The sequence below is a fragment of the Clinocottus analis genome, unplaced genomic scaffold, assembly GCF_023055335.1.
Source record: "Clinocottus analis isolate CAN_PGR_092001 unplaced genomic scaffold, fCliAna1.0.p SCAF_8, whole genome shotgun sequence".
NCBI lineage: Eukaryota > Metazoa > Chordata > Actinopteri > Perciformes > Cottidae > Clinocottus > Clinocottus analis.
The window spans coordinates 11,019,172-11,034,855 of record NW_027176240.1 but is presented as its reverse complement, the minus strand read 5'-3'; the positions used below and the strand labels follow the sequence as shown (position 1 = coordinate 11,034,855).

The following is a 15,684-nucleotide window of genomic DNA, read 5'->3' as shown; positions in this document are numbered from 1 at the left end:
AAAACACTCAGTGTACACAACATTCAGTCACACAGGAACACACTCAATGTGCTTTGTTCCCTTGGGCAATGGAATGTGTGTGTGTGTGTGTGTGTGTGTGTGTGTGTGTGTGTGTGTGTGTACAGGTATTTCTTTGGACAAACCGATGGGAATATGTTAATGGGCTTGTAAGATGTCTCTTCTTTACCATTTTCATTCACGCCTCTTCTCACTTTCTCGGTATTCCGCTCACTCACCAGTGTACTTAACAATGAGTTTTAAGAAAAGAAAAGCCCTTTAGTAGATGGTTTCCTGACAAGGTTTTGCTTTGCTTGGACAAATGTGTGGAAAATGCTTAACTTAGTAACCTCAGAGTTGCATTGATTCAGTGAAATAATAATGATAAAACAAGATGAACATGGTTGTGAAAATAAAAAATAATGTTATTTTGTTTTATACATGAGACTTACACTGTATGATGAGCTCAGTTTGATGACTTCATTAAAAATGTGTTGTCCTGGTCATGGCGGCCCTGGAGGTTGGTGTGTGTGCAGTGATGATACACACTGGCTAACCGTGTGTCCCTCCCTCACACAGACAGCGTGGAAGATGACTTTGAGTTATCTACCGTGTGTCATCGCCCAGAAAGCATGGACAAGCTGCAGGAGCAGACTAAGTTCACAAAGAAGGAGCTGCAAGTCCTCTACAGGGGCTTCAAAAATGTAGGTCTGGCTGGAGAAGAAATGACAAGGCAGAGTGCAAATCAAAAAATTAACATAAAAAGTCTGGTTCTAGTTCCATCATTATGGGAGTTAAGATTTATATTTTGTGGGAGGTGGGAACTAATGAGTTTTCTCAATTCACATTTGTGTCCCAGGAGTGTCCCTGTGGTGTGGTGAATGAGGAGAACTTTAAGATAATTTACTCCCAGTTCTTTCCACAGGGAGGTGAGTTGTCAACTCCTTCTGCTCAACCGGAAGAGCTCCAATTGTGTCCATATTCCCTCTATCTTTTAGACATGTATATGTTTCAGATAACAGCATCTATTTGTAAAAGTACACATCACAATTAAAACAAATAACTCATTAGAAATCCGCTTTGCTGAGCCATATAGTCCATGCTCTGCAAAGAGAGGAGGCACATTTTCATTTCATGATATTTAGGTTGATGAAATGTTAACCACTCGCCTCCAGTTGTACCTGAAATTATTCTTATATCTTGGCTATATTTAGTTGGCTCCTAATCCAAGCTGTTCAAAGAGTTTGCTTCATGTTTTGAGGGCACACAGGTTACTGTAAGTGTCTACCTTTGCAGATTCAAGTATGTATGCACATTTCCTGTTTGAAGCCTTCGACACTAACAAGAACGGCTCAGTTAGTTTTGAGGTGAGCTCTATTCTTATATCAGCTTCATTTTTAGAGATAAGAGCAAATGTGTGCTCCGGTTAAATCTGCCAACATGACTGTGTACATATTTACTCACGCTAAAATGTGCCCACAGAGATAAGTGCTGTGATAACGATTTGACTGCATTTACTGCTTTCCACGTTTGAAGTAATGCCAAAACAATGCAGTTAATTGTTCTGCTTCTATCTCAGGACTTTGTATTTGGCTTGTCTATCATCTTGAGAGGGACCGTTAACGACCGGTTAAACTGGGCGTTCAACCTCTACGACCTGAACAAAGATGGATGCATCACCAAAGAGGTAACACACGCAGATGTTACCTTGTTCTTTGTTGTCTCCAAAGGACTTGGTAAGCAGGGCAGTAGGTAATTTTCTCTGTATTTTGGGTGATGTGGAGGCTGTTGCTATTTGTACCTTTTGAGTTTGGTGGAAACCATGTGTGGAAATGTCTCCTAGAATTATGATCTATTGAATACATCAACTTTTATTTTGAAAGTTTGGACTGTGCTCCAGTATGTCAAACATACCGTACCCTCTGTGTATTTGGCTCTATATGAACTTTACATAACCAAGTTGTTTCTGGGTGTGACTGAAATTAAGTGGTCACTGATGTAATATTTCACCAACAAAATTAAATAATAATCGGTGAATAATAATCGGTCTAAATACTTGTTTTTTAATCAAATTAGGCTAAATTAACAAAGAAGCTCTACGACTCAAACCTGGCCATGGCCCAGCTTCAAAGTTGTTCTTTATGTTGTCCAACAATTTTTACACCCTTCATGCTATTTTCTCCTGATGATCCTGATGCTATCTTCTCCTTCTCTTTCCAGGAGATGTTGGACATCATGAAGTCCATCTATGACATGATGGGGAAGTACACGTACCCCAATATGCAGGACGACATTCCCAGAGAACACGTGGAGAGCTTCTTCCAGGTCTTTTGTACAAACCCTTCAGTATTGTTCGAAGTTATGTACAAAATTATGATCACTTTTCAGTAAGTACAAATTTTCTGCTCCATTTTCCTTTTCAGAAAATGGACCGGAATAAAGACGGAGTTGTCACTATAGAAGAGTTCATTGAGTCATGCAAAAAGGTGAGTCGGAAAATAAACTGTTTGACATTTAAATATGCGTATTTGCATTCTTACAGAGAGTTAGATGAGAAGTTTGACACCACTTCCTTGTCTTTTAGTTAAGTATGCGGTTGGAGCAAAGAGCTAATAAACGTAGCTCAGCATAAATACAAGAAGGATTTTTACTGCCATATGGAATTTTGTTTGTGTACAGATAAAACTAAATACAAACAACATGTTCATTAAGTGAGCTTAAGAGGTGCTAGTTTTTTAAACTTTGGACAGAGCAAGATTACCTGTAACTGGTTCATTAAACTATTAATTCTCACTTTGCACATGAGAAGAAATGTCCCCTTCTCCAAACACCATATCTCTGTCTAGGATGAGAACATCATGCAGTCCATGCAGCTGTTTGACAACGTCATCTAAACATCTGGACCAGAGAGGACGCTGGCACCAGGGAGCAGAGCTTGTGTGGAAACGGAATCTGGATTGAAAAAAAAAAGTGTATGTGTGCGTGTGTTTGTGTGTGTGCGTGTGTGTGTGTGTGTGTGTGTGTGTGTGTGTGTGTGTGTGTCTGGCCATCTTCTGACTTGCAAGCTTGTGCTTGTATGTCTGTTGAGGGCTGTGAGCCTTTAGGGCACCGAGAGGCCGTCTCCCGCTTCCTGGACCCCCATTGACGTTTCTCCAAGCAACAATGGAGTCGCCTGACTCCTTTCCTGATCATGTAGAACCTTAGTTTTACTCAAAAGGCACAGAGAACAAAGGCAAGCAGCGGGCTCACATGAACTGTCACATGCAAGACCCTCCAGCTGTTTTATTTGAACTTTAACTTAATAATATTACCGATGGTGGAACTATTACAGCTTAACTGGCTGAATTCAGAAAGAGGACGTTGCCCCAAACTTTCCTCTACGATCACTGCTCCCTGTCATGACAGAGATTTGGATTGTAAATCTGATCCTGTGGCAAATGCCTCCCAGGAGCTGCTGGACCGCTTGTGCACTGGTCATAGAAATAGAAAGGAATCTACCACCCTCTTGTGGATGAGAGTGAGAAAGACACTTCCAGAGGAAACAGCTGACATGTTAAAGATCAGAGTGATTTTTTTACAGATGGAGGTTCAATCATGTTGTTTTCCATGAGGAACAGATTACAATATCGCATGATGATGTCACTAATATCCAATTATGTATTTACAGAGATACTCCAAAGTCTGCTTGTCTGTCTGCTGTTCCTAGTCATTCACAGGTGCCTCACCCTATGTGTATGTGTGTATGTGTGTGTGTGCATGTGTAACAAAAGGAGATTTCACCATCTTACCTATGTAAGAGGCTGATGGTACAACACCAACCTCCATTCATGGGATTCTGGTAGAAAAATTCCAAGCCTTCCAAACTATTACAGTCCTAGCTGTAGACGTCTATTGACTGTTGTACATTTTCTAGCATTCCCAATGGTGTGATACTCGGCAGTTCACCGAGGGGACTGCACTAATAGTTGAGGAGCTGTTTTGACCATCCACTTCTTTCAACACAGAACAGACATGACACAGTCATACTAGTCTATCAATGTACATTCAAAGGGAATATATTAGATTTCAGATTGTATTCGTGAACTTATTGTAATCAGAAATGTAATGTCGCTGTAGCAGGTTCTACCACTTAAAAAAAAAAAATCAAAAGTCCTTGTTGCATTAAATTAGGCTCATTCAATTTCAAGAGGCGTAGTATGTCTGTGTGTGAGTGTGTGTACTGTTAGTGAGAAAGACATGGTTTAATACATTTTTTTATGTCCCATTCATGCGGTATCCTCCCTCCCTATGGAACACCAAAGAGAAGATTTAATTAAAGAGGTATATACAGACACTCTGAGTTACGATACATAGCCCACCTTTGGGGGAGAGAGGGAGATGCTGTGTAGTATGTAGGGCAAGGTGCAATCAGAGATAAGAAGGATATCATTTGGTAAGTGGCAATTGAATAATTTGCAAACACTGATGGGGCTTGCTGATGAAATACAGCGATCTTGCTTAACTCTGTGAACGTAAATTTCCACTGTCCCTGTTAAAGAAACACATAAAAACAGCTTCTTTTCAAACTAGAATAGTGCAAGTAAGGGAGACACACTGTAATTAAATAGGCTCCAGTATCTTTTAAATGCCGACAGACAGACATGGAATAGCAATAATGTTCTCGACCACACATCTTATCCAACCTCTCAACCCTATCAGAGCACAATATAGGAGGCACTAAAGCCCTGATGAAAATATGCACATCCAACCTGACATTATTTTCTGTTTCATTTTCTTTTTTACTTCTGTTCTCTGGGGAAAAAAAGTGGTTTGGCTCTGATTGTTCCTTGCCAATAGTTTTTAACTTCCATTCCTGACCACAAGTAAAACCTGTCTATACCCGCATGTACTGTGTCTTGAAAACCTACTAACCTGTTGTACTGACTGTCTAGCTAGCTAGCCTCAACTGGTTGCATTACGTATTCAAAATGTATATATTTTGTACAGAGACAATAAAATTCACAGTTACTATGCAAAAGATGGACTGAAATTTGAATTATAAAGACAGTACATCAGTGTCTTTATTGAAATAAGGCAAAGTACAAAGCATCATAATTGAAATATACATTATTTACACATAATCCCAACAGCCACATCTGATTCAACTAACAGGCAGTGTGTGACCAGACAAGGCAAAAGGTGAGCAACCACTTGGTAACCAAATTTACAATCAAAACATCCTGAACAAGATCAAAAAGTCTATTCAAGATATTCCTGCAGGAAATTGGCTGTAAACCAAATTAATAACCCGTATGTTTACTGGAAATCGTGTGGCCGTTTCAATAAAGCTCGATAGAAACTATCTACTATATAAATGTGCTTGATTTTGCTTTGCATGTGTGTTTGATTGCTTGCAAAACAAAACACTTCACATTAAGTTGTCATTTTCTGACGATAACATGCATCAACAAATGCTTCAGACAGTTCCTCATCGACAACTTTGATGTATTTGTGTATTTATCAACAACACTCATGACACTGCATTAATAACAGTGTGCTGAAATAATTAAATGTTACCACATGAGGACTACATTGCAGCACCACAGGAGAGATGCTTCAACGTAATTATGCATAATAGTCAAATGTTAAATAAATATTTTTTACATTTTCAACGCTTTCGTTTTTCTCGCTGAAGGACTTGTTCATAATGACACTGCTGGCTCTTAGAGGTTTGAGGTGTGGCTAGTAGGGATTGGTTTTGTCCATAAAGCAGTGATCATTTATTTGGGCATCTTGCGGAGCTCTGCCAGAACCCAAATGGCCAGTGAGAGAAGAGCTACGGATCCAGACTGATGAACTGCTGCCAGTGGAGTGGGGACATACAGTAACAGGGTGCTGATACCGAGGGCCACCTGAGGAGCACAAACACATGGAGTTCAGTTACACTAAGGATCAATGGACTAAGTTTACATGTTCTTGGGCTGAATGACAGCCTACCTGTCCATAGGCCATTGCTGTGAGTAGGCTGATGGCAATCTTAGCCCTCCTGGGAAGCATCATCCTCCGTGAAAACAGATACAGGCCTGTAATTGCGGTCAAAGAAGAGATTGCCTGGAAAAAATAAAATACAGCGGACCATCAACAACCTACTGCCGCCCCTCAAACTGAATGGGATAGGGGGAAATAATGTTTAATGTATGTTGAAATGTTGCCCAGTAGACTCTTTCTTGAAAAATAATAACACACCAAAATTCTGTGGTCAAACTGCACCGTCGTGGGATTTTCAAAGAAGTTCTTCAGGGTTGGAGAGAAAGCCAGCAGATCATCTGGGATCCACCGCTCTCCCATTTTTGGGAAGGAGTTATACACCAGCCCAGCATCCAAACCGGCTACAAAGGCACCTATGTGAAAGCATTTGTAAAAATGTTTACAAATAAATCTGCATTAAAAGGACTACATTCATGTATTTTATCTTAACAGTCTGCAACATTAGATTAGAGATAAAATCAATTATGTCCTTGTATACTTATATACACGTGTGTATATATACTTATATAACTATATAGATTGCTTTTATATCTTGCTTAAAAGGAATGGATTCAGTTTTTTTACGTCGTTGCAGTCACAGAAGAACAAACAGTACCTGAAAGAGCAGTAAGGAAAACGAGTCCACCAGTTCCCTTGGCAAACCTCCTAAGCTGCATGAGGCGTTTGGTTTCTACCAGCTGAGTGAAAAAGTTGTCGTCAGTATTAAAAAAAAACAACTTGACATTTGCAGACACAGATCGAGGTTAAATATGATTAGTTGAGATGTAGACTGAGTTTATCATAAGTGGCCTGTAGGCAAGAGCCTCTGTACCTTGTGTGCAGGCATCAGCAGAGTGAGTCCTGTCGTGAGACTGGCGCAGTAAAGCAACAAGGCAGAACCAAGGTGAGCACTCAGGCGATACTGGCTGACCCGCGGGACGTCATAAGACTCAGGCTTCTCCTCCAGACCGCTTTTTACCATGTACCACCCCAGAAGGCCCTAAGATGGCACCCACACAATGATAGTCATTCATGTATTTTTGACATGCATGCAACTTGACTACAAATGTCGTGAAGTCAATCCTGGTACGCTAAAGACAAAACGAACACTAAGAGTGAGGTACAAAAAGGATAAACATTCCTCTCCCATTACTGTAGCTGTAGTGAGTCTTACCTGGAAGAAGACAAATCCGCAAAGCCCAAGCACTTTTCCCTTCATGGAGCGAGAGAAGTATCCTTTCTTCCAGAAGTAAACAGTGGGGAGGACGTACGCCAGTCCAACTAGCCTTCCCCACATACGATGACCCCACTCCATGTAGAAGATAAACTTAAACTCTTGCAGTGTCATGTCATGGTTCATTCTGGGAAAGCATAATGACAACAGACAATTGCTCTTTCAAGTAAGGACACAATTAATTATTTTGTTTACAACATGCCACTGAGGCATATTCAATGACATAGTTGTGAAAGCAATGCTCTTACTAAATGAAAATATAGGTCAGTGTGTAGAATCCCGTCTGGTGAGAACATTGCTTATCACAACAAGCCAAAATTATTAATGATAGGGTGTCTTTAAAAATGTATTGATAAAATATCTTAATGAGGCAAACAGAGAAGATGGGGCCTTACATTTTGAATTCAGGAAACTGTTGGTACTTAGAAAACTCAGCCTCCCACTCGGCTCGCGACTGAGGTGGCTTCATCTCTCTCACCAGATGCCAGTCCACCATAGAAAGCCCAGATTCTGTTAGCCTGATTGAAACACATGCACATATACATGTGTACATACCAACACCACTAGACAATGAAACAAGACAATAAAATAAACAGACGCTTCACTTGGAAGCCACTTTACCTTGTCACACCACCCAGGACCACAGCCCCGACCACCAGTCCGCTGCAGCCAAGTAACCAGCGACCCAGGATGCGATTCGTGGCCGCGTTTGGGACCGTAGCTGCTGCCTGAGCAGAGGAGGCCCCCGCCTCTGCTGCGATGGTGCTCTGACCTCTCTTCACAAGCCAGTCTCGCAGCTGTGGACTCCGCTGACGATAAAAATTAAAAGAGGGAACAAGAGGTCACATTCACCTTGCTGACAAATATGAATATTAACTACATTAGATAAATACTAATGAGTTGTTTGTACATTCACTGTAAAAAAAAACAACAACTAAAAAAGGGATTAGAAGAATATGTATTTCTATACAGTCAAATTCAATGATAGAACAACGTTAACATGAATGTAAAAATGGGCAACTCAGTTTTGGTTTTCAAAAGGATAGAAGATATAAGGTGAAGTTTATAAGGATAGTTTATAATAATATAATATAATATTATATATATATATATATATATAATATAATATTATATATATATATATATATATATATATATATATATATATATATATATATATATATATTTGAAGGTTAAAAGTATGAATGAAATGTATTTATGTATGTAATATGTGTTTTTCTTTATATTAAATTAATTATCTGATTTAATTGATCATAACTTAGGATAGAAATATATAATCATTATGCTTCTATGTAGACCTCTTCAGTCTTTCTGTTTTAGACTGTGACTTTACTTATTGTGATTGACTGAATAAAACACATACGACGACACACACACACACACACACACACACACACACACACACACACACACACACACACCTGTTTATTAGTATATTGACATTAGAGAGAAGCAGACTGGATGTTGCACGTCCCTTTCTGTGAAAAGAGATGAGAACACAGGATTCTCCTCCTCTTGACAGTTTAGAGCCAATTAAATGTTTCTTTGCTTATGATATGTTGATGACGGAAAACCGTGTATTAAAGAGCCGAAGTTCCGGCTATTTTAAACGGTCCCTGCTCCCTGCCTTTGCAACTGCGGAGCTTGGTACTTTACCTGTGATCGAGGAAATAAATTACCAGAACAAGAGAAGTTGTCGAACTGAATTCTTCTGGAGGCTACACCAGGCTGCCAATAATTTTTCACGCTAACACTACTACTACTACTACTACTACTAACGAACTAAGTGAGCGGTGCGTAAGTGTTGAAACAACACCAAAGTAAAATAAAAAACGGCTGCAAATAGGTCTGAAGTGTCGTTTCTTAGTATTGCTTGTCTGCCCTTTATCCTGGCTAACGTATGTAAGCTAATATCAGCAGGTAGCTTTGTACTCACGCCGCTGTGTTGAAATCCCTTTCTTGCATTTGTGCAACTGCGAAAGATGGATGTCCGCAGAGAAGAAACCAACATGTTTGAGGTCTTGTGGTTCGCTAATATCCTGCAGTACAAGTTGAAGCTGTCACGTTAGCCAGAGGTGGATGTTTAGTGGCGCTTACAAAATCATGTTTCCTAATTCAACTCTAACCTCATGACGTCACAACAAGCCGACGAACAAAGTTAGCGTTATATATATTTATGTATTTTTATAATTATATTTGTTACATTTAAAACACAATACATAACATACATAACATAAATATATGTACTACTCAGTATTTTCTAAATGTTATTATCGGGATTGAGACGGGACTTCCAAGTAGATGGTGCATGTTTTGGTTCTCAGCGTATCCCGCACGAGCGGTCAGCCTCCTCCCGCTAAACCCAGCATAGCACCGCCCACCCGGCAGACCTTGTGTAAGAAATTTAACTAACCGGAAAACGGTGTATCAGGGTTTGTCTGGGTTGTCAGTCGAGTTGAAGTCACCTGAACAACATGTACCGCCTTTATATCACCTCCAATTGAGTGGCACGGTCCCATGAATCGATAGGAAGTAAATTGGACAGGTAGTTGTTTCTTTTTTTGTTTTAGCTAAAGGATTGTGTACGTTTTAGCCTATGTTTTGCAAACATATTCACGTTTCACCTCTTTGTGTTCCTGTCTGTCTCACTGTCCAGGCTCTCAGGATGGCAGATAACTTTTTAATGGAGGCGTGTGTGGACTCCGTGGAGTCTGCTGTCAACGCTGAACGAGGAGGTTGGTGACGTGCAGTGAACTCACTCTCATGTATTACACTCACTTTACCTGCTGAAGAGGTAATACATGCATTAAGTACATGGAGAGATTGCAATGCAGTCAATCATACAATTCATCTTGTCTGTACACTTAAATCGGCATGCAATGTTATTTCATTTCTCAAAGGTCACAGACCATAAAAGTAGATATGTGTTGTCTGAGCGTGTCTTTATCTTTACAGGTGCAGGTCGACTTGAACTGTGTTCTAGTCTTCTGGAAGGAGGACTCACACCCAGTCAAGGTCAGCGCAGTTCAATTCTGGACATAACCCTAAGCTCTTGAGTACCAGACCAGTCCATATGATCACATTAGCCTTCATTAATTGCTTTGCCACAGGTCTGCTGCAGGTTGTGAAGCAGTATGTCAAAATTCCAGTCTACGTAATGATCCGGCCTCGTGGGGGGGACTTCCTGTACTCTGACCAGGAAGTGGAGGTGATGAGGAAGGACATAGAGCTGATGAAGAAGCACAGGGCCGACGGACTAGTGCTGGGAGCCCTGACAGACGATGGACGAGTGGATGCAGAGCTCTGTATGGAGTTTCTAGGTATTGTCTTCCTATGCACCTGATCTAATCTCTGAGCCTACAAAAACAACCAAGATGCTCACTTAACAATGAATAACATACAGTTCCACGAAATAAGCAAAGCAAGTGCTTCTGGCCCTACTTCACCTACTTTCAAGGTGACCAATAGTCTGAGAAACTAATGGTGTTCTTTATACTACAAGTGTTGCTGGGGTTTTGGCCTCTTCAATTCCACTAATATATATATATATATATATATATATATATATATATATATATATATATATATATATATATATATATATATATACTAATACAGTATATATAACAGAAATGTTATTGGTTGTGCCATGTTCTTTCTTTAAATGTTATCAAACCAAATCAAAAATGCCATTTCAAAATATTACCTTTACACAAGCAAAACAAACGACCAGTGTATTCGAAACTAATGAAAATAGTGTACCCTTAAGGGTATTTTACATGTAGCCACTATTTGAAAAGGTATTACATATAAAAAAAATTGCATTTGTCCTCAACATAGTCAATTGCCCTCTTGACATGCCATAGTGGGAAAGGTAGAGGTATGATAAATAATATTAATGATGGCTATATTCCATTTTGCTGCAGTTGTTGTTTAATACTGCAACTTGTGAGGTTTTTGTATCATTCTGTGTTTTTTTCTGATTGTCATTTTTGGCTTTCCAGCTGCTGCTCAACCTTTGCCTGTCACCTTCCACCGAGGTAGCACTGTTAAATCAAATGTAGATTACACGCTTTTGAAAGTCGAAGCCCTTTAGAGTGATTCATTGGTGCCTCCAAAGACTTATGAGTCACGTTTTTATACTGATATTAATCTCACTGCAGCGTTCGACATGGTTCATGACCCAGTGGTTGCCCTGGAGACTCTGGTATCTTTAGGGTTCCAGCGTCTTCTGACAAGTGGCTGTGACAACTCTGCTTTGGAGGGACTCCCTCTCATTAAACAGCTAATTGATCAGGTATGTATAAATGATATGTACCAGTACACATACATGTTTGCATGTAAGCAGATGGCAAGTATATTTGTCTGTTTCGGTGTCTCTATTTCTACCATTCTTATGTCCCATTCTCCACCTTTCCTTTCACTCAACAGGCTAAAGGGAGAATTGCCATCATGCCAGGTTAGTACTTTGTCTTTTTTCTTGTTACATATATATGTGTTTTTTTTATTGTTTATGTATTTAAAAACAGGAGGAGGTATCACTGAAAGGAACCTGCAGAGAATACTAGAGGGCACTGGGGCTCAAGAGTTTCACTGCTCAGCCCGCTCCGGTAGGGATTCTGCAATGAAGTTCAGGTATGAATAATTTTTTCCATCCTTACATGCTTTACAATATGCCTTTCAACTTTAAGGAATACAAGTTAAAGTATGTTGTTGCTCTCTGTGTAATGTTTCTATGTGCAGGAACACTTGTGTGACGATGGGAGCTGCTTTCTCAGCACCAGAGTACGGTCTGAAGGTGGCAGATGTGAGCAAGGTCCGCACTCTCAATGCCATAGCCAGAAATACCTTGTAAATATATGTTCTGCACAATCATGACAGATAACAAAGCAAATACCTCAAAAGTGATCATTACTAATTATATGGCTATGTCAACATTTATTTGAAATAATGCCCAGAATAAGTAGACATTTTGGAACTTTTTCACCTTTCAAAAAAAAAAAAAACAACCTGATCAAACAGTCCGTGTAAAGGGAAAGCCTCGTCGCTGAACAATTTACATATATTATTGTTGCCTCAGAAAAAGTGTAATAAAGTAGTGCTGCTGCTTATTTCAGAAAAGTATCTTTTTTTCAAATTATCATGTCACTATTCAGTTGAACCGTGAAAAGTTTTATATTTTTACAATGACAAAAACATTGTGAGTTTGCTCAGAATTCAAATAAAGTCCCAAATGATTGAACAGTTCAGTTCACATACTTTTATTGCAAATGTTGTCAAATGTCTCCTGCAATTAAACCAGTCTCTTATGTAATTAGTTACAGTAATGTTCCATACTAATGCAGAATCATGCTTCATTAGTTGGAATGCTTCATTCTTCAGCATTCCAACTATCGTTCTTCAAATCTTTAATAAACTTTTTACTCTTCTATTTCTTCCATCCGTATTTTGGACCTTATCTACTCCTTCATATTTTCAGCTACAGAAAAATGTTAAATTATTCAAATATTCAGCTACTTAAGGACATGACGGCTATGACATTTCATATATCTGACTTTTCAAATTTTTGAATTGTTGAATTGAATATTGTCTTTTTAGGATTTTTTTTTAGAATGGGACCCAATGGGGAAATCTTCAAATCATCTTCAACTTCAAACGTTTACAGGTTCTTCATATGTTCAGCTAGTGACAATATTTAAAATTTCAAATGTTGACAAAACCTTCAGCTACTATTCTATGCTTTTACATTTTTTTATTTATTTTTTCAAATTATTCAGCTTTTTATCAAATTAAAAATGAATGGTTTCCAATGAAGAACATCTTCAAATCCGCTTTAAACTTCTTCAACTTCAAAAGGTAAAGCCTCTGCCATGCTTTCAGCTAGAGACACCATTTCAATTTTAAAATGTTGAAACTGTACCACTTATAATTTACCCAGAAGGAGAGAAAAAAGAGGAGAAGGGAGATGAGGAAAAGAAGAGAAAGAAGAAAAGGGGTGGATACCCTCATCGCGAGGAGAGTTGTCTGACCCAACCTCTGAAAGAAAGTTTCCTGAATCAAAGATCGGGGTCAGCACTAACCATAAGCACTGTCAACAAAGAGGAACGTCTTACGTCTACTCTCAAATGAGTTGACTGTGTCTGCCCCCCAGACTAAAAGTGGAAGCTTATTCCACAGAAGAGGAGCTCGATAACTGAAGGCTCTAGCCCCAACCTATTTTTTAAGACTCTGGGAAACACCAACATTTATTAAATGTTTTCTAATTATATTCCCTAAGGAAAGCATATATAAGGTTAATAAAATTGGTCCAAGTACAGAACCTTGAGGAACCCCATAACGAACAGCAGTGGTCATTTTTGTTCCTAATTGTGTGTTTGTATTTTTTTAGATTTTCGTTAAAGCTAATTCATAAGTCTTGATTATTTGGTTGGTGGTGTTTTAAGTTGGATATTTTTCGCAGATCTTTTCTGATACTTTTACATTCATTGTCATTTTTCGTTGTTTCGCTTTTTCTTAAATTGTCTCTTCGTTTTGGTAAGGTTAGCTTTCGTAGCTGCCTCGTGAAATAGTGTGTTGACGTCAGCAGTGGCCATGTTAACACCAGCTGTGGTCATGTCATACTGTTTTCCCCTAAATTCCAGTATTTTATCAATTAGCTCGGGGGAGTTTTGTGCCATGAGAAATTTGTCATCACTATCTTGGGCCCATCTGCATGTTGGGTTGAGTTTGTACAGCTTACTGGACTCCTTCTTGGGCAGTTTGAGTTGCTTTGAGGTTTTAAAGTAGACATTTATTTGGTTGTGGTCTGATAGAGGGGATTGCTGCCTGACAGTGAACGCATAGACAGTGGAGGGGTCCATGTCAGTGAGAGCATAGTCGACTACACTACAGCCAAGAGCTGAGGAGTATGTGAGTCTCCCCAAAGAGTCTACCATTAACTATGTACAGGCCTAAGGCACATATCAGAGTGTGACGGGTTATATTGGACCATGGTCATGTTGGATGGGAGTGCGTACGATTTTTTAAACCTTTTGTGTGTGGAGGACAGACGTCTGACAACAAAAAAGACTTAGTGTGTTCCACACTAAGTCTGTGGTTCCTGAATCTACAAGAGAAAAACACTTTAAAATCAACTTTCAATAAAAAAAAAAACAACCCAACATTAAAAATCCACATATCAAAATCGTTTCTGGCTTCCTTAAAAGGTTCACTGGTATTCTATATACACATATACACTATATCCCTGCAACTAACTTGATGCCTGTTCTAAATATGTGATTGTATCCTTGTTTCATCAGTGGATGTATGTGCCTGTGTTTGTTAGTCGAGCATACGCTGTGCGTGTGTGTGCTTGCTCTTCATTTGCATGTGTTGTGTGTGTGTTTGTGTGTGTGTTTGCTTCTCTCTCTGCTGCTGGCTTCTACTTCTAAATCTTCTATCTGTCTCCTGGACTCTGTTCTGATGAAGCTGCTTAAAGAAGTTTTGTCTTTAATTAGCACCTCTCTACTAGATATTATTAATGTGTCTTTACTAACGGGTTATGTACCACAGTCTTCTATTTCTAACCTTCCCTTTCTCTCTAAGATACTGGAGAAGGTCGTCAAAAGTCAGTTGTTTGATCCCATACAAATAAATATCCCGAGGTTGTCTTAAGAATCAGGTTTGCTGAGTCATCTGAATGACTAAGACAAAGTGGAACTTGTACTGATGAACACATGTTCATGTTATATTGGAGCAAAGTTATCCAGTCACTTCACTAAACTTACTTCTTAATAAAGTAACTGCACTTCACTATTATGCAACGAGCATTAAGACTTAGTCAATAGTTGCTAAGCACTAATTAGTATAAGCTCATGCATAGCACCGTAGTTGTTATCAGATTCAGTTACAGTGCTCTCCAAATACACATGGTTTGTCTTCACATGTCACATGGCTATCCTGGCAACGAGTAATATATGAGGATGTTATCAAACATGTAATTATTAACCGCCACACAGTCCAAGTATTCTGTTATATGGATTGCCACAGTCCTTGAAAGACTTGACAGACTTTCTTTGGTGCTAAATTTTATTTTCAGCAATGTAAATGAATACTATAATACAAATCTGCTGTGGCCATGCTGAGTATTAATTTCACTCCACTGCAATTCAGGCAAGTTTTATTACGATGTTTGCTTATTGACACCACTAATTATAATAATAAAATCATGTTTACCAAGTTATTTATCAGCTCTGTTTCTAATTAAAATTGTTTAGAAATTGACCGTATAAAGCTGAGAACCACATGCTGAAGTGGTTGCATCATCTATGGATGGCACGCACACATGGATCACTCCTACAACAAAACACTACTGTTAATAGATTTTTGTGTCATGTGTTCTTCTTCCTCTTTCAACGCAGACAGACTCACACACACTGTACACACCA

General features: G+C 39.1%; 3 protein-coding genes across 6 annotated transcripts in view; 2 read left to right on the top strand and 1 right to left on the bottom strand.

Annotated features, from left to right (window-relative positions):
* The window catches only part of LOC137779524 (A-type potassium channel modulatory protein KCNIP2), an 81,963-nt gene extending 75,593 nt beyond the window's left edge, over nucleotides 1-6,370 (top strand). For all 4 annotated transcript variants that reach the window (XM_068567375.1, XM_068567372.1, XM_068567374.1 and 1 more), the window contains 7 exons: nucleotides 577-701; nucleotides 857-926; nucleotides 1,294-1,364; nucleotides 1,577-1,684; nucleotides 2,218-2,322; nucleotides 2,421-2,483; nucleotides 2,844-6,370. In XM_068567375.1, the coding sequence (XP_068423476.1) occupies nucleotides 577-701; nucleotides 857-926; nucleotides 1,294-1,364; nucleotides 1,577-1,684; nucleotides 2,218-2,322; nucleotides 2,421-2,483; nucleotides 2,844-2,891 (590 nt within the window). In that variant the 3' untranslated portion in view covers nucleotides 2,892-6,370. The remainder of the gene's footprint in view (nucleotides 1-576; nucleotides 702-856; nucleotides 927-1,293; nucleotides 1,365-1,576; nucleotides 1,685-2,217; nucleotides 2,323-2,420; nucleotides 2,484-2,843) is intronic.
* Nucleotides 5,002-9,356, bottom strand: cox15 (cytochrome c oxidase assembly homolog 15 (yeast)). Its single transcript, XM_068567370.1, has 9 exons — nucleotides 9,195-9,356; nucleotides 7,859-8,046; nucleotides 7,633-7,755; nucleotides 7,178-7,364; nucleotides 6,836-7,003; nucleotides 6,620-6,701; nucleotides 6,223-6,377; nucleotides 5,974-6,087; nucleotides 5,002-5,888 (listed from the first exon to the last, which is right to left on the bottom strand). Exons 1-9 carry the CDS (start codon nucleotides 9,267-9,269, stop codon nucleotides 5,757-5,759), a joined length of 1,224 nt encoding a protein of 407 aa, XP_068423471.1. The 5' UTR covers nucleotides 9,270-9,356; the 3' UTR covers nucleotides 5,002-5,756.
* Nucleotides 9,357-9,696: 340 nt separating this feature from the next.
* On the top strand, nucleotides 9,697-12,500 carry cutc (cutC copper transporter homolog (E. coli)). Its single transcript, XM_068568274.1, has 9 exons — nucleotides 9,697-9,803; nucleotides 9,915-9,993; nucleotides 10,214-10,273; nucleotides 10,369-10,578; nucleotides 11,263-11,298; nucleotides 11,422-11,555; nucleotides 11,690-11,717; nucleotides 11,788-11,893; nucleotides 12,002-12,500. The coding sequence occupies exons 2-9, from the start codon at nucleotides 9,924-9,926 to the stop codon at nucleotides 12,111-12,113; spliced, it is 756 nt and encodes a 251-aa protein (XP_068424375.1). The 5' UTR covers nucleotides 9,697-9,803; nucleotides 9,915-9,923; the 3' UTR covers nucleotides 12,114-12,500.
* Nucleotides 12,501-15,684: the final 3,184 nt, after the last annotated feature.